Source organism: Staurois parvus, unplaced genomic scaffold, assembly GCF_062004578.1.
Source record: "Staurois parvus isolate SC_StPar_1 unplaced genomic scaffold, SC_StPar_1.0 ptg000009l, whole genome shotgun sequence".
NCBI classification, from domain to species: Eukaryota; Metazoa; Chordata; class Amphibia; order Anura; family Ranidae; genus Staurois; species Staurois parvus.
In genome coordinates this window covers 3200074-3216526 of record NW_028317805.1, presented here as the reverse complement: position 1 = coordinate 3216526, position 16453 = coordinate 3200074, and the positions used below count along the sequence as shown (strand labels likewise).

Here is a 16453-nt window from a genome sequence, read left to right as displayed (position 1 = left end):
ATATGCATGAGACATCAAAACTGATTTGTGGAAGAGTACCTTCACACAAAAGCATAAAACAGAAAGTATACAAAAGTTTAAACCTATAATGGTAACAGCAGAAAGTTCCCGTAAAAAGTTTTATTTTTAAACTTACCTTCTAATGAAATTACGTTTCACATTGCATTAACAGTTCCCTAATTTCTGGAGTCAGATGATTCGTAGCCCTGGCAGCTTCAGCAATAGCTTTACGGTACACTCCTTTTTTCTTCCTATTGAACCTAAGTTTAAAAAATTCTGAAAAGGATGAAAGTTTTGAAATGGATAAACTGGAGGTCGTTGGAGAACCAAACCATGAAACCGTTGCCTCATGCCATGAAGGATCACCGTTTTCCTTCTGATTAACATTAATACTCAGTATACGGGCAGGCCACCAAGGAAAGCCATGGACCTTCCCCCATACGATGTCTCCCACTGAAATAGTCTTTCCATCTACAGTGATGCAGTTTGACACACTTTTAGAGTGAAGTCTCACCATAAGCGGTGGGACAGTTTTCTGTTCATCTTTAGAAGAGGAGACCGAAACATCATCACCAGGCATAAGGTCACAAAAATCCATCCTATTTAATTCCAGACAAGTTGACTTTGTTTCATCCAGACTGTCGTTGCTGCACAATGACGCACTTGATGAATCGGCTTTCCTTTTCCGGTAATTCACAAGTAAATTCAAATTATGCCCCTCTTTACTGTGTGGAAATCCTTTGAAGTCATCATCTTCCCCAGAGCTTCCCAAAGACACATCATGATAACTTCTTTCTGCAGCACTGTCCATGTAATAAGCAGAGGAATCGGTTTCAGACTCTTGGCTGCTCTGCAGCACATTCACCTCATCAATTAGCTCAGATTTATAGACTGAAACGCTTTGTCCATCACTAATCCTTTGTGGCTTTAGTCTGATTTTGGGCGGTGGAATATCTACATTGGAATGCACTGGCTTAGGTAATTTTAACTTCGGAATAGAAGCCACCTGGCTGTCTGTTGACCTGTCCACTAAACGTTTGGGAGCTTGACACTGTTCAGAGTCCTGGAGTATCTCTTGGTCCCTACTTCCATTTTCCTGGGTTTTCTTTGGACAAAATGGCTCAACAGAGCCATGTACACGTGATGGAATCTTAACCACTTCCCCTTTGCCCTGTGGTGTACTATACGAGATCTTTATGACAGGACTCCTATGTATCAAGTCTTTGGAGGGACTCCTGTGTAGCAAGTCTCTAGAAGCACTATGCTCCTCTCGCCTCTCCTTTGTTGTTTTTCTCTCTTCGGGATCAGACTCCACTTTGTGTCTTTCCTTATCCTCACTTTGTAATCTTTTGCCACCTCTAGTGTTATGTTTATCCTTGGGAGATTCCTCTGTATTTAATGTGTTTTTACATTTCTCACAAAGGACTTGTCTAGGCCGTAGCCTTATTGTGCTCATTATTAGCCTCCCAGGATCTCTGTTCCTTGACATTCGCCTCTTTGTCCTTTTAATACTGCGTGGGGGCGGTTGAGGCACCCACTGATTGTATGAGTGCCTTATCCACAAAGGAGGGGGGAAAGGGGCACCTTCGAAATATGGAGGATAAGAAGGAGCAGTACCTGGGGGTGGAAGGAGTGGAGGAACTTGATCTGTGTTACTTTTTACAGGGAGTCCAGTGTCTTGAACAGGGGTTTCTGACAATGGATGGGAGAAGTTGGCATCTGTTGGAATACTGTTACAGGAACCGTTGGGTGAATCTTCATTTTTCGGAACAGAAGGTGGTGGCATGCCGAACAACCCAGACCTAGTAAAAAGTACAAACAGGATGTTAAAAAAAAAAGGCCTCTCTGTATGGACAGAACACAGCTTTGTTTTCATCCAAATACACAAGCAGTCATGAGATCTGAGTGTACTCATTATCTAGAAAGTTAAGTAAAGCAGGAGCATAAAACCAAAACAGTTTTTGTCAATAATGCATTATACATGGAACCTCTTGACTTAAATATCTAACAGGAAAATGATAAGTGCCTATTTAGAAAATTAAAAACACACCCATTGCACTTCCCAAAAGTCCAAATAAAAACAAAACAAAACAAAAAAAAAAAAAAACACACACACACACAGGTCTAAACTGTATGCAATTCTCTGATTGGGCTCCTAGTTGGTGCTCCAGCACAATGCCCTAAAATCCCACAGTACAATGCACATGACTAACATGCATTGCATAATGGTGGCAAGAAGTGGGAATGCTTACTATTGGGGCATGCAGAGTCACATTTCACATGGACTTCAAAGCAATGCTAAAAGGTTTTTTTTTTTTTTTTTTTGTAAAATAAACATGTTATACGTACCTACTGTGTGCAGTAGTTTTGCACAGAGCAGCCTGGATCCTCCTCGTCTCAGGTTCCCTGCAGGCTCTTCTTGCTGCTCCTCTCGGGTGCCCCCACAGTAAGCAGCTTGCTATGGAGGCACCCGCTGCTTCATGTGTCCATTCACACATGGAGCTGCGGCTTGGCCCCGTCCCCTCTCTCTTCATTGGCTGTGAATGACAGCAGTGGGAGCCAATGAATCCCAATTGCCATTGGAGCCAATGAGGAGGCAGAGAACCGGGACAGCCGAGGTTGTTGTGCACATCTCTGGATCTCGATGGGGTTCAAATAAGTATTGAGGGGGCTGGGGGCACTGCTGAATACAGAAGGTTTTTTTACCTTCATGCATCGAATGCATGAAGGTAAAAAACCTTGAGCCTTTACAACCACTTTAAAGCTCATCTTCAGGCAAAAAAAATAATGTTTTCCTGTGCCCACACTGCATGGGTTTACTGCTAGTTATTGTCTAGGGGAGAGGAGAAAGAAGATATACTTACCTAATCCTCTGACTCTCCCAGTGCAAGACCGGTCCAGCACCCCCTGCTCCAGCAGTCTTGAGTTGTGAACTGTTCCTGATGTCAAAGCGCAGAGCAGGCTCCATAGGCTTGGAATAGTCCTCCGCTGGATTGTAGGGGAGTGCAGTTTTTAAGTGGAACAAAGGATTGGGAGAGTATAAGCTTTCTCCTCACCAGAAACAAGCAGTTGAGCCGTGCAGTGAGGGCACAGCTTGAATGCTTGTGCAATAGTTTTTCTGCCCAGAGTTGGGATTTAAAACATGCACACATTCTGGTTCTTGCTATTTAATAACGCCAAAAATTAGGCAACAGCTGTAATTTTCAAGGAACATTGGCTACCCTACTCCTGGGGTTGTCCAATTCTGCCATAGACACAAGATACATTCCCAATCTAAACCATTTATGACTAGATCAGGAGGCAAGATCACTACTATAGGTAGCCACCAACAGTTCAAACGACAGATCTGGGGTTACATGGTATAAGCAAACACTGGGAAACCTGTGTGCTGCACCATCCCCTATTCTTATAAAACCTAAAGAGGAGCACTTCTGTGACCCAGCCCTGTCAGGGATGAAGAAGGGCCAAATAACCGTTCGGTATTTTCCTGTAGGAGCTGTCTGGACTCATATTAGATCTACAGACGGCTGGGGGTAAATATACTGGCTTCCCTTTAAAGTGATTCGAAAGGCTCAAAGTTTTTTTACCTTCAAGCATACTATACATGAAGGTAAAAGTCTGTGTGCAGCAGCTCCCTCAAATACTCACCTAAGCCCTCTCTTGATCCAGTGATGTGCACTGGAGTCTTGACTGTCCTGGGACTCCCTCTTCTCATTGGCTGACACAAATGTGGAAGCCATTGGCTCCCACTGATGTCAATCACAGCCAGTGAGCCAATGAGAAGAGAGAGGGGGCAGGGCTGAGCCGCAGTTCCATATGTGAATGGACACACAGAGCAGTGGGTGCCCCCATAGTAAGCTGCTTGCTGTGGGGACACCTGACAGGAGGGAGGAGAGCCTGAGGGGGACCCGAGAAGAGGAGGATCTAGGCTGCTCTGTGCAAAACCACTACATACAGTAGGTATGTATAGACATGTTTGTTATTTAAAAAAAAAAAAACAACTAAATAATAAGCCTATAGAATCCCTTTAAAAATCAAACTACCTCAGATTCATCATGTTTGGAGCCAAAAAAAAAAAAAACTGAAAAAAAAAAGGATGCATTTTCTTTTTTTTTTTTTACACTAGGAGTTAATCGTCCATATGTTACATCTGCCTACTCAGGGGCGGACTGACCATTCAAGCACTCTGGCACTGCCCGAGGGCCCGGGGTCAATAGGGGGCCCCATGAAATGCCCCTGGTACCTTTTCTAGGCTTTTTTGGGTGTGCTTTGAGTCTGGGCAAGGACACAGGGGCCCCATGATCCCCTATTGCCTGGGGGCTCCATGAATTGTCAGTCCACCCCTATGCCTACCCACAGACTTACATAGAGCCTTCGATCAGATTCACCTGAAAAGGGCCCATGGCTAGCTTGACCATAACAGTTGAACAAACAATTGTATTTGTGCTTTATTTAAAGTGAACTCCCACTACCAATTTGTTGGTAATTACAGTATGAAGAAGAGGAAGGAGTTTCTTCCCCATCAAAGCAGTTGACAGTAAACACGGACTGCAAACATAAAAGGCAATGACTAAGGGAGACTTGACGCTTTGTTTTAAGTTACATTTCAACAACCACAAGGTACCCTGGCAGCTCCAACGCTCCTTGGTACAGTGACTTGTCTTTTTGTCTATTTACCAGCACTGAAGGAAAATCGAGCAAACACAAGAGAAAGGCAGCAGCAGATCACTTAAAAGCAGCATGCACTCCCCCTCCCCCACTTCACAGTGGAAGGCTTATATTCATTAAAGCTGATTAGAACCAAGGCCCCGCCAGCTGCCCTTTCATGTTCCTTTCTGGCCTGAACACCTCTGTTTTATCACAATGCCAGCCTATAGTTTCATGCCAGGAAGCAACTTTAATCTGTATCTATTAGGCCTCATGCACATTCTGTGTACAGCCACCAATACAAGTGAATGGCTGTACACAGCAGTGTTCAGGTAAATGCTGAAGGCTCCCCATAAAGTGCCACTTTTGAGTATGGCCTTCTACAGCCATTCACTTGTATCAGTGCGCATGCGCCCGGCGGTCCTTTCCCAGCTCGGACTGTCTGGCAGCTGAGAGCTTTGCAAAAACCCCGGGGGCTCCGCAAGTCCAGGAAGAGGCGTGCGGGGTCCTCTGCTCCTCATGTCACCAATGTGGCTCCTCATACTGCCGGACACAGATCCTCCCAGGGGCCACACCGCTCTACTCCCCAAATGACTGCGACCTGAACTTTGCAAGGTGGTGATCTGTAATAAAGAACCATTGGATGCCTGGACAACGTTGGACCTACTGGTGAAAAGGTGTGCACCACCATCCCTGAATGCCCGCTATGGTAACCAGATACTGCTCATGCTGCTGACCAGACCCTGATGTCCTGATGTGACCAGATACTGCTCATGCTGCTGACCAGACCCTGATGTCCTGATGTGACCAGATGCTGCTCATGCTGCTGACCAGACCCTGATGTCCTGATGTGACCAGATGCTGCTCATGCTGCTGACCAGACCCTGATGTCCTGATGTGACCAGATGCTGCTGACCAGACCCCGATGTCCTGATGTGACCAGATGCTGCTCATGCCGCTGACCAGTCCCTGATGTGACCAGATGCTGCTCATGCTGCTGACCAGACCCTGATGTGACCAGATGCTGCTGACCAGACCCTGATGTCCTGATGTGACCAGATGCTGCTCATGCTGCTGACCAGACCATGATGTCCTGTTGCTGAGGATTTACATACAATACCCATATTGTATGTATTTGTGGTAAGCACATAACCGCACTATTTTTTCCATTCTATCGAGTTGGATTTGGAACGTCATAGGATCGTATCCATCTGCCCTCCGGATACACTATATGAACAATTTATGTCCGATATTATGGTTACTATATATGGTGACACTCTCTTTGTTTGATATTCACTTTTTAGCGCTACATACCCCATTTTATATATTTCACGTTTAAGGTACTGTGGATTACTCTGTATGTTAGCACTCACTTACCTTACCCTTTACTTGTATCAGCGGTTGTACCTGGCCAGGAATCACCAGGGATTTTACATTTAGCACACAGGAGCCAATACGAATTCATGCACACTGAGGCCTTGGAAATTAAAAGGGAAAAATTAAATAATCCCAGAGAACGCAACCATCTTCTTCTAAGCTGAAGACCAGGGATGACCTCATGGTTTGGATCCTCTGATTGACCGAGCTGATAATCATGACATCCTCTTACCTCTCCCCATTTAGGGTGGTAAAGAGTTGTTGGGACAATAGAGGAAGGCAGGAAACTCTTGGCCAATGGTCTTTAGTAGGAATGATCTCAGATGTAATCGAAAACCCTAACATGAACCCATCTTGGCTAATCTCTCCAGGAAGCACAAAGCCACGCATGAGTGGCTGAGGAAGTTCCCACCTCACAGATGCACTTATACGTGTAGCTGCGGGGCAGAGAATGCCTTGGCCTCTAGCGATTTGCTTTGTGAAGAGACAGCCTCCTGGTGGGATAGCTTAGGTGGGTTTGGATGACTACCTGAACACGCCTGAGATCATCCCTACTAAAGACCATTGGACAAGCATCTCCAATAAATCCTCAATGAGGAAAGGCAAGCACTTGACATCACGATTACCACCTCGGCCAATCAGAGGAAGCCTTGTATTCATTGAAAAAAAATACAGGGCTTCTCCTGAACTGAGGAGACTGGGCAACCACTCAACACAGCAGTTAATGCTACTACAGTATATTACAGCACACAAAGTAGCCACATGGTTATGTAATGGAAATTGTTTGTTTGGACCAACAAGGCCCAAAACAAACTAGTTTTATTAAACCTGGGATTCTACTATATCCACTTCCCTATCGGGCCAATTCTGACATTTCTCTCTTACAAAAATTACTTAGAACCCCCAAACATATAATACAAATGAATTTTTATTAATTTATTTTTTGCAAAGCCCCTATAGAAAAAAATGTTAGGTATTGCAATTTTTTTTTAGCTCACATGGTATTCGTGCAATGGTTTTTCAAAAACATTTTTTTTTTTAAAAAATGCACTTTATTGAATTTTATTGCACACAAAGTTATACCTAACTTTTTTTTTTTTTTTTTTTTTAATTATAAAAGATGATGTTACGCCAAGTAAACAGATACATAACATGGCGCGATTTAAAATTGCATACCCAAAAATCTCCATAGGCGACACTTTAGAAGCCTTTACAGGGAACCAGTTTAGAGTTACACAGGAGGTCTGGAGCTAAAATTATTGCTCTCGCTCTGATGTTCGTGATGATACCTGACAAGTCTGGTGCGATCATCGTTTACATATGCGTTCAGGACATATGTATGCGCTTGCACGCAAGCACTGAGGGGAGGGGGATCATTTATTTTTAGCATTTTATTTGAAATTTTTATACGGTCACTTTTTTAAACAACTTTATTGCTTTCACAAGGGATGAAAGCATGGGCTGTGACAGGTCCTCTTAATGGAGAGATCTCTGACCTTCAATGCAGCCGATCAGATACACCCAATATAACCACCCTAACCCAAAGATGTCAATGGATGTCCTACGGTCAGGAAGTGGTTAAGCTGGCCATACACAGTTAATTCTTAGTTGGAACATTCATATGGAAATTCTGAACAATCGTTCATCAGAACATTCCTTCTTACGGTCACTGAATCAACTAATATTGTTCAAAAATGTCATCCAGACATGTTATTTCAATGGAATCCTGACTTATTAAAACAGGTTTCATTACAATAAATATGGTTCTTCCCCGACCCAAAACCGCTTTCACAGTTAGAATTTCTGCATTCAAGAACAATTTTCCATCCTTGTCCTTCAAATGTTTTTCATCACTACTGTCGAAAATGAACATCGACTCTACTAACCATTAGATAAATTGAATGAATGTTTCGAAACTTAACATTTTCCAATGAAGTTGTACTGGTGTATGGCAAGCTTTAAGAAAAAAAAATCCCCAAGAAATATATAATTTCTCCCGAACCATGTTTTAAAGCAGCCATGCTACTGCAATAGAACGAGCCTGACCCACTAATCACCAATAAAAGCCACAAGCCCTGGTGTAGAATTCTAACAAGAACCTTCAGTGTTCCTGTTCTGCTGAGGAGTTTAAAAATAAAACCCTTAAAAGGCAAATTAAGAGATTTTTTTTTTTTTTTTTTGGTGTTTGTGAAAATGTGAGAAAATGAACAGCTGAAATGTAAGAATCGCAATGTATGCGAACGCCATCCTTTTATTTGTTTCTATGCAGAATTTGTAGACACATTGGGGTTTATTTACTAAAGCTGGAGAGTCCAAAATCAGACTCCCTTCTGCATAGAAACCAATCAGCTTCTAACCTCAGCTTGTTCAATGAAGCTTTGGCAATGAAACCTGGAAGCAGATTGGTTTCTATGCAGAAGGGAGTCTGATTTTGGACTCTCCAGCTTTAGTAAATAAACCCCATTATTTCTTAAACACACACCATGTGGCCACTGTGGTGACAGTACCTTTGGATGATGGTCGCCTGAATACCAGATTAGGAGTAGTAATGAATTTAGGTTTATCCCAAACTTGGCAGTTTGCAGTCAGTGATGGGCCATTCAACTGCAGGAAGGAGATTCACCACCTCGCAGCTGACATACACAAAGGGGCAAGAATGTCAGTGACATAATAAGGGCACTATGGCCACATTAGGTCTACTTTGTTGACCCAACACGGCCACATTTCCATATTCGCCCATCATCATTGAACATAGCCATGTTACCATATTAAATCAATGATGTCACGATCATCCCCGCCTTTATGGGGTGGGAAATCTCCAGCTGGCAGCTCATTGGCCCAGCGGTGACAGTTCATTTCGGAGCTTAGACCAAACGCAAGCCCATCTCTGCTTTGGAGACTCGTGTATGGTAGCACAGATCAGTTGACAGCATTTAGAGGGAATATCAGCCAATCAAGGTTAGAAAGCCTGTTCATATAACTACAGCTCTTAACATAACCCGTCAACAACAGTTTTCAATATTGTGCTTTGGCATAAAATTGTGCAAGGTCGGCATTACCAACTGTGTAGGTTTATGGAATGCTCTATGGAGCTGAGAAGATTTAGAGTCTTCAGGGGGGTGAAGTCCTGCTTGGCCACCTGGCTGCCCTCCAATGTCCATGGAAAACCCCACTGTTCACCAAGCTCAGTGCAAGTCTACCAGTCACATCTGACTGAAGACAAGTCAATCGGTTTTAGAGGATTTCTTATCTTAGTAGCTGTTGACTCATGAAGCTGGGTCCACCGATAGCCACTAAAGCAGCCCTCTCCATCCATGGATTCCTAGGGTTCCTCCAGAGGTGGGTAGGAGTTGAGTAATAGGTAAGTTCTGCCTCTGAGATAAGTAACCACTGACACCAATGATTCACCATCTGTAAGAGGGGATTTCTTCCCAGTGACCACAAATGTAAGGAGCATTCTTCCCACTTACCATAATCATCAGTGAACTGTAGTTCTATTATTATTAACAGAAGTTCCTTGAAACTGAAAAGGTTATTTCAAAGGTTCCTCCATGTTAAAAGGTTTGGGAAAGGCTGCCCTTACAGGGATAATTCACAAAACCATTTATGTAACGCAATGAGAATTGGCACTGTGAGTATAACAATTCTGAGTTTGTCAAGTAATTTTGCGGCATTTATTTTGCCTGCATTGTTCTGGGGCCAATGCCACTTGCACAGATAAGGGTTTGATGCCAATTATGTATTTTGCTGTTTGTAAGAGTGGCATGCTGGCCACCAAGGTAAGGGGGGGGGGCAACCTCACTGCTGGCCACCAAGGTAAGGGGGGGGGGGGAACAACCTCCCCGCCGGCCACCAAGGTAAGGGGGGGGGGGGGGGGACAACAACCTCCCCGCCGGCCACCAAGGTAAGGGGGGGGGACAACCTCCCCGCCGGCCACCAAGGTAAGGGGGGGGGCGGGAGACAACCTCCCCGCCGGCCACCAAGGTAAGGGGGGGGCGGGAGACAACCTCCCCGCCGGCCACCAAGGTAAGGGGGGGGGCGGGAGACAACCTCCCCGCCGGCCACCAAGGTAAGGGGGGGGGCGGGAGACAACCTCCCCGCCGGCCACCAAGGTAAGGGGGGGGGGGGGGGGGACAACCTCCCCGCCGGCCACCAAGGTAAGGGGGGGGGGACAACCTCCCCGCCGGCCACCAAGGTAAGGGGGGGGGGACAACCTCCCCGCCGGCCACCAAGGTAAGGGGGGGGGGGGGGGACAACAACCTCCCCGCCGGCCACCAAGGTAAGGGGGGGGGGGGGGACGACAACCTCCCCGCCGGCCACCAAGGTAAGGGGGGGGGGGGGACGACAACCTCCCCGCCGGCCACCAAGGTAAGGGGGGGGGGGGGGGACGACAACCTCCCCGCCGGCCACCAAGGTAAGGGGGGGGGGGAAACAACCTCCCCGCCGGCCACCAAGGTAAGGGGGGGGGGGGGAACAACCTCCCCGCCGGCCACCAAGGTAAGGGGGGGGGGGGGAACAACCTCCCCGCCGGCCACCAAGGTAAGGGGGGGGGGGGGGGAACAACCTCCCCGCCGGCCACCAAGGTAAGGGGGGGGGGGGAACAACCTCCCCGCCGGCCACCAAGGTAAGGGGGGGGGGGGGGGGGGGACAACCTCCCCGCCGGCCACCAAGGTAAGGGGGGGGGGAACAACCTCCCCGCCGGCCACCAAGGTAAGGGGGGACAACCTCCCCGCCGGCCACCAAGGTAAGGGGGGACAACCTCCCCGCCGGCCACCAAGGTAAGGGGGGACAACCTCCCCGCCGGCCACCAAGGTAAGGGGGGACAACCTCCCCGCCGGCCACCAAGGTAAGGGGGGACAACCTCCCCGCCGGCCACCAAGGTAAGGGGGGACAACCTCCCCGCCGGCCACCAAGGTAAGGGGGGACAACCTCCCCGCCGGCCACCAAGGTAAGGGGGGACAACCTCCCCGCCGGCCACCAAGGTAAGGGGGGACAACCTCCCCGCCGGCCACCAAGGTAAGGGGGGACAACCTCCCCGCCGGCCACCAAGGTAAGGGGGGACAACCTCCCCGCCGGCCACCAAGGTAAGGGGGGACAACCTCCCCGCCGGCCACCAAGGTAAGGGGGGACAACCTCCCCGCCGGCCACCAAGGTAAGGGGGGACAACCTCCCCGCCGGCCACCAAGGTAAGGGGGGACAACCTCCCCGCCGGCCACCAAGGTAAGGGGGGACAACCTCACCGCCGGCCACCAAGGTAAGGGGGGACAACCTCACCGCCGGCCACCAAGGTAAGGGGGGACAACCTCACCGCCGGCCACCAAGGTAAGGGGGGACAACCTCACCGCCGGCCACCAAGGTAAGGGGGGACAACCTCACCGCCGGCCACCAAGGTAAGGGGGGACAACCTCACCGCCGGCCACCAAGGTAAGGGGGGACAACCTCACCGCCGGCCACCAAGGTAAGGGGGGACAACCTCACCGCCGGCCACCAAGGTAAGGGGGGACAACCTCACCGCCGGCCACCAAGGTAAGGGGGGACAACCTCACCGCCGGCCACCAAGGTAAGGGGGGACAACCTCACCGCCGGCCACCAAGGTAAGGGGGGACAACCTCACCGCCGGCCACCAAGGTAAGGGGGGACAACCTCCCCGCCGGCCACCAAGGTAAGGGGGGACAACCTCCCCGCCGGCCACCAAGGTAAGGAGGGGAGGGGGGGGGGGGAACAACCTCCCCGCCGGCCACCAAGGTAAGGGGGGGGGGGGGGGAACAACCTCCCCGCCGGCCACCAGGGTAAGGGGGGACAACCTCCCCGCCGGCCACCAGGGTAAGGGGGGACAACCTCCCCGCCGGCCACCAGGGTAAGGGGGGACAACCTCCCCGCCGGCCACCAAGGGTAAGGGGGGACAACCTCCCCGCCGGCCACCAAGGGTAAGGGGGGACAACCTCCCCGCCGGCCACCAAGGGTAAGGGGGGACAACCTCCCCGCCGGCCACCAAGGGTAAGGGGGGACAACCTCACCGCCGGCCACCAAGGTAAGGGGGGACAACCTCACCGCCGGCCACCAAGGTAAGGGGGGACAACCTCACCGCCGGCCACCAAGGTTTTAGCAGGGGTTCCTTGTGTTGAAAATGTTCAGAAAGGCTGCATTAGGGTTCTAATTTGAATCAACTAGAGGTTCAGGCAGATTAAAGGGAACAGGAGGGATGAGAAGTTGTTGATATCTGTACAGACTGTCATGTGAGTAGAACATCTTTCTTGGATCTTCTACCCCTGAGATCAGCAGCATTTCATCCTCTGCAGTCCCATCAGTTCCACCCGAATGATGGATCTCCAGGACACAAAGGCTCTCAGTGTTCTATCATGTACTGGTGGGTGGAAGGACGGCCCTGAGACCAGCCACGATCCACCACCAAACATGTCAACCTCAGAGCTCCTACAGACGTTTACCATGTTAGATCTGAAACAAAAGACTTGTTTCCATACAGGCAGTGTAGAGCGGATATCAGACGGGTGATCCTGACACTACAGACCAACCATCATTGGCAGGTTCTCTATAGAGATTGCCCGTCTGTCCCGATGGAATCGCTCACTGTGTAGGACTGACGTAGTGAGATGTTGGAATGTTGCTGAATCTCAATCGCTATGAGCCTGACACATGGCTTCCTCTGTTTCAGAAGGTCAAAGTCACCAGAAGCTTCTTACCGATTTTGCCACAGCGATTTCAACATGTCGCCAGCAGCAGCAGGATCGCCAGCAGCTGACCCACCCAACCAACCAACCAATCCATCCACCAATGGCTGTAAGAACATGCCTGTGAGGAAAGCCCTGGTCTGATGACACGCCTGTCTGTGCAGAGGAGGATCAAAAGACGACTCTTCTTCACTCTGAACAAGAGAATACTGGGCCTTCTATAGAGGCCTATAGGCTGGCCCTATACGGTTGTACAGATGTTGATTGGTAGAGTGACTTCTGTACAAGCAGCCTGCACATACATGGATCAAAATTCGGCCAGGTGGACTAATTTTGATCTAGTTATGGCCGACTTAAATTAGTATCAAACCAGGCAGGCACTTATTCTACATAGTTGAGGGTAGATTGTACAATCAGATTGTACAGTGTATGGTCAGCCTAATGCCTCAATGTCATTATCTGATCGATGTATAATTCGGTCAACAGGAACAGCCACAACTTTCCTTCCAAATGACTCAGACTTAGATCAGATTCGATCAAACGGAGTTGATTGGCTCAGGTGGAAAATTATTCATTGCTTTGTATCAATTGGCAGCCCGGAGATGGTTCGTTTATCAGTTCCATTGTATTGTGATCAATCCAATTGTTTGTATTAGAACCAGACACCACGAATAATTTACGATCATATCTTCCAACTATTGGTCAAAATTCACTTCCCTGAGTCAAACCAATCAACTGCGTTGTTGACTATCGGTTATTACTATCGAGAGACTGATCGAATATTGATTTATAGAACTGTGTATGGCCACTGTAAAACAGACTGCAATCAGATTGTATAGAAGCCATACAAAGTTTGATAAATGATCGATTCCCGATAGGAACAATCTATAGTCAACACCCCACCTGATTGTTATGACACAAACACACACATGGAAGTGGATTTAATTGATCGTTAGAAGATACAATCACGACTTATCCATCAGATTTCTGTATTGACCATACAACCTCATCATCTGAAGGATCGAAATACAGTCAAATCTATGATCAACATAATCCAATTGATCATTTTCTGACCTGGATGGCACCCATTTGATGGATACGCCACATACAGGGAAGTGGATATCGATAGATATGATTGGAAATGATCAACCCCACCTCTGATTCCACCGTGTAATCACATAATCCGATCGACTGAAATCCGATCAAATTTATGACGGAATCTCAGTGCTGCCGATCAATGGAAAACAATCAATAATACTCCACCCCGACCAACTGACTCCGATCAACAAGGAGTCTAAAGTGATTGGAAGGGAATTTATTGCTAATTAATGGATTGCAAATTCCACCAATTTAATTAAATTGAATGTTGAAAAGATTAAAAAAAGAAAAGAAAAAAAAAAAAAAAGAAAAAAAAAAAAGAAAAAAAAAAAAGAAAAAAAAAAAAAAGAAGAAAGCATGTGTGCTCACTACAATCAGATTGTATGGTGTATGAAGCCACCAGTCAGTGTGGGATGGGGGTGTCTCTGTAGATCGGTCGCTGAGGGTTGCCGGTCGCACGGTGTATGGCTGTACTCACTTCTTCCGGCAGTCCAGGAGGATCCCGCTGTAGGACTTCTCCCCGCAGCTCAGGGTCACCACCAGAGTGTCATTCACCATCTGCTCCACCAGGACCGGCACCAGCGAGCCGACCCGCAGCTCCTGCCCGTCCTCGGCCTCCATGCTCACTCCGGCTTCCGGATGCCAGCTCCAGCCCTCCCCGGATCCCCGGCCACAGGCCTGCACAGTGCACAGCGCCCCCCTCCTCCTCCTGCTCCTCACCGCTGCTCTTCCGTCTGACCTCCCGGGATCGGGATGACGACACAGCACGGTGTCCCCGCCTCCTGCTCTTCCGCCCCCCTCGCTATTGTGACGTCACGGGAGGACAGCTGGCTTTGTGACGTTACAGCTGGGAATCCTGAGATCTCCAATGCAAACCTGAGACATTCCAACACCGGACACAATGGAACCCCGAGGACCAGGAGGAATGATACATTGTATACATTGTGTACAGTGCATTCAGAGAGCATTCAGTCCCTTCCCTTTATTCAGTCCTGCAGCCTGAATCAACTTCCCTAGTGGGCCAATCCTGACATTTCTGTACTACGGGCGTACCTCGCTTTACCAATTTAATGCGTTCTCCGGGACGTTTCGTATTGCGAAAAAAATTCGTAAACCGAAATGCGGTTTCCCATAGGAATGTATTGAAAACCAATGAATCCGTTCCGGAGGTCAGAAAAAAGTAAAAATAAAGTCTTATCTGTTCAAAACTCTGTATAAAGTGCACTGTAAAGGCATAAATACTGTACGGGGACATGATTACAAAAAAACATAAATGCACGGAAAACCAATTAATCCGTTCGTATTGCGAAAAATTCATAAACCGAAAAGCTGTTTCCCATAGGAATGCCTCGAAAACCAATGAATCCGTTCCGGAGGTCAGAAAAAAGTTAAAATAAAGTCTTATCTGTTCAAAACTCTTTATAAAGTGCACTTTAAAGGCATAAATACTGTACGGGGACATGATTTAAAAAAAATCATAAATGCACTGAAAACCAATTAATCCGTTCGTATTGCGAAAAAAATTTTGTAAACTGAGGCAGTATTTTCAATGGATTTTTATTCGTAAACCAAAAATTACATTAACCGAGGTACGCCTGTATGTGTAAAAATCATCTTTCTTCAGAAAATTTCTCCGAACCCCCACACCTTATGTATATATTTATAAATATATGCGCAGAAGCCCCAGAGAATGAAATGGTGGGTGTTGAAACTTTTTTTTTTGACAGCAGCAATTTTTCAAACGCAAATTTTTTTGGGGGAAAAAATACACTTTAATGAATTCTAATGCCAAAATACAGAATATATAACCCAACTTTTTTTTTTGTAAAATATAAAGGATGGTCCTACGCCGAGTAAATACTGGTAGATACCTAACATGTCATGCTTTAAAATTGTGCACACTCACGGATCGGTGCCAAACAATGGTATTTAACCACTTGCCTACAGGGCACTTATACCCCCTTCCTGCCCAGGCCAATTTTCAGCTTTCAGCTCTGTCGCACTTTGACAATTGTGCGGTCATGCAACACTGCACCCATATGAAAGTTTTATCATTTTTTTCACACAAATAGAGCTTTCTTTTGGTGGTATTTGGGCATTTTATTTTTTGTGCTATAAACAAAAAAAGAGCAAAAACAAAAAAAAAAAAGTTTTTATTTGTTTCTAATATAATATTTTGCAAACAGGTAATTTTTCTCCTTCACTGATGTGCGTTGATGAAGCTGCACTGATAGGCGGCACCGATGGGCACTGATGAGGTGGCATGGATAAGCAGTACTGATGAGGCGGCACTGATGATGCTGCACTGATAGGCAACAATGATGGGCACTGATAGGCGGTACTGATGGGCAGCACTGAAGGGTGGCACTGACTGATGCCACTGACTGGCGGCAATGCTGGGCAGCACTGATGGGTGGCACTACTGGGCACAGGTGGGCAGCACTGCTGGGCACTGATCATCAGGGCACTGATGATCGGTGCTGATCCGTCCTCTGACAATGGCCGGATATCGGCAGTACTTTCCTCACGCTCTGACCGCATGAGGAAAGTGCAGCCGATAACCGGCAACTGCATTTACCGATGATCTGCTGTGTCATTGGACACGGCTGATCATGTGGTAAAACGCAGCTGTGACTGGCCTT

The 16453-nt window shown here is 47.5% G+C and overlaps 1 protein-coding gene across 1 annotated transcript in view; it reads right to left on the bottom strand.

The window, feature by feature from the left end:
* Window positions 1–14548, bottom strand: part of PWWP2B (PWWP domain containing 2B) — a 52326-nt gene extending 37778 nt beyond the window's left edge. Inside the window, exons 1-2 of the mRNA XM_089669181.1 lie at window positions 14290–14548; window positions 137–1802 (exon numbers count right to left, since the gene is read on the bottom strand). Of these exons, the coding sequence (XP_089525307.1) occupies window positions 149–1802; window positions 14290–14432 (1797 nt within the window). The 5' untranslated portion in view covers window positions 14433–14548 and the 3' untranslated portion in view covers window positions 137–148. The remainder of the gene's footprint in view (window positions 1–136; window positions 1803–14289) is intronic.
* Between the last annotated feature and the right edge of the window lie 1905 nt (window positions 14549–16453).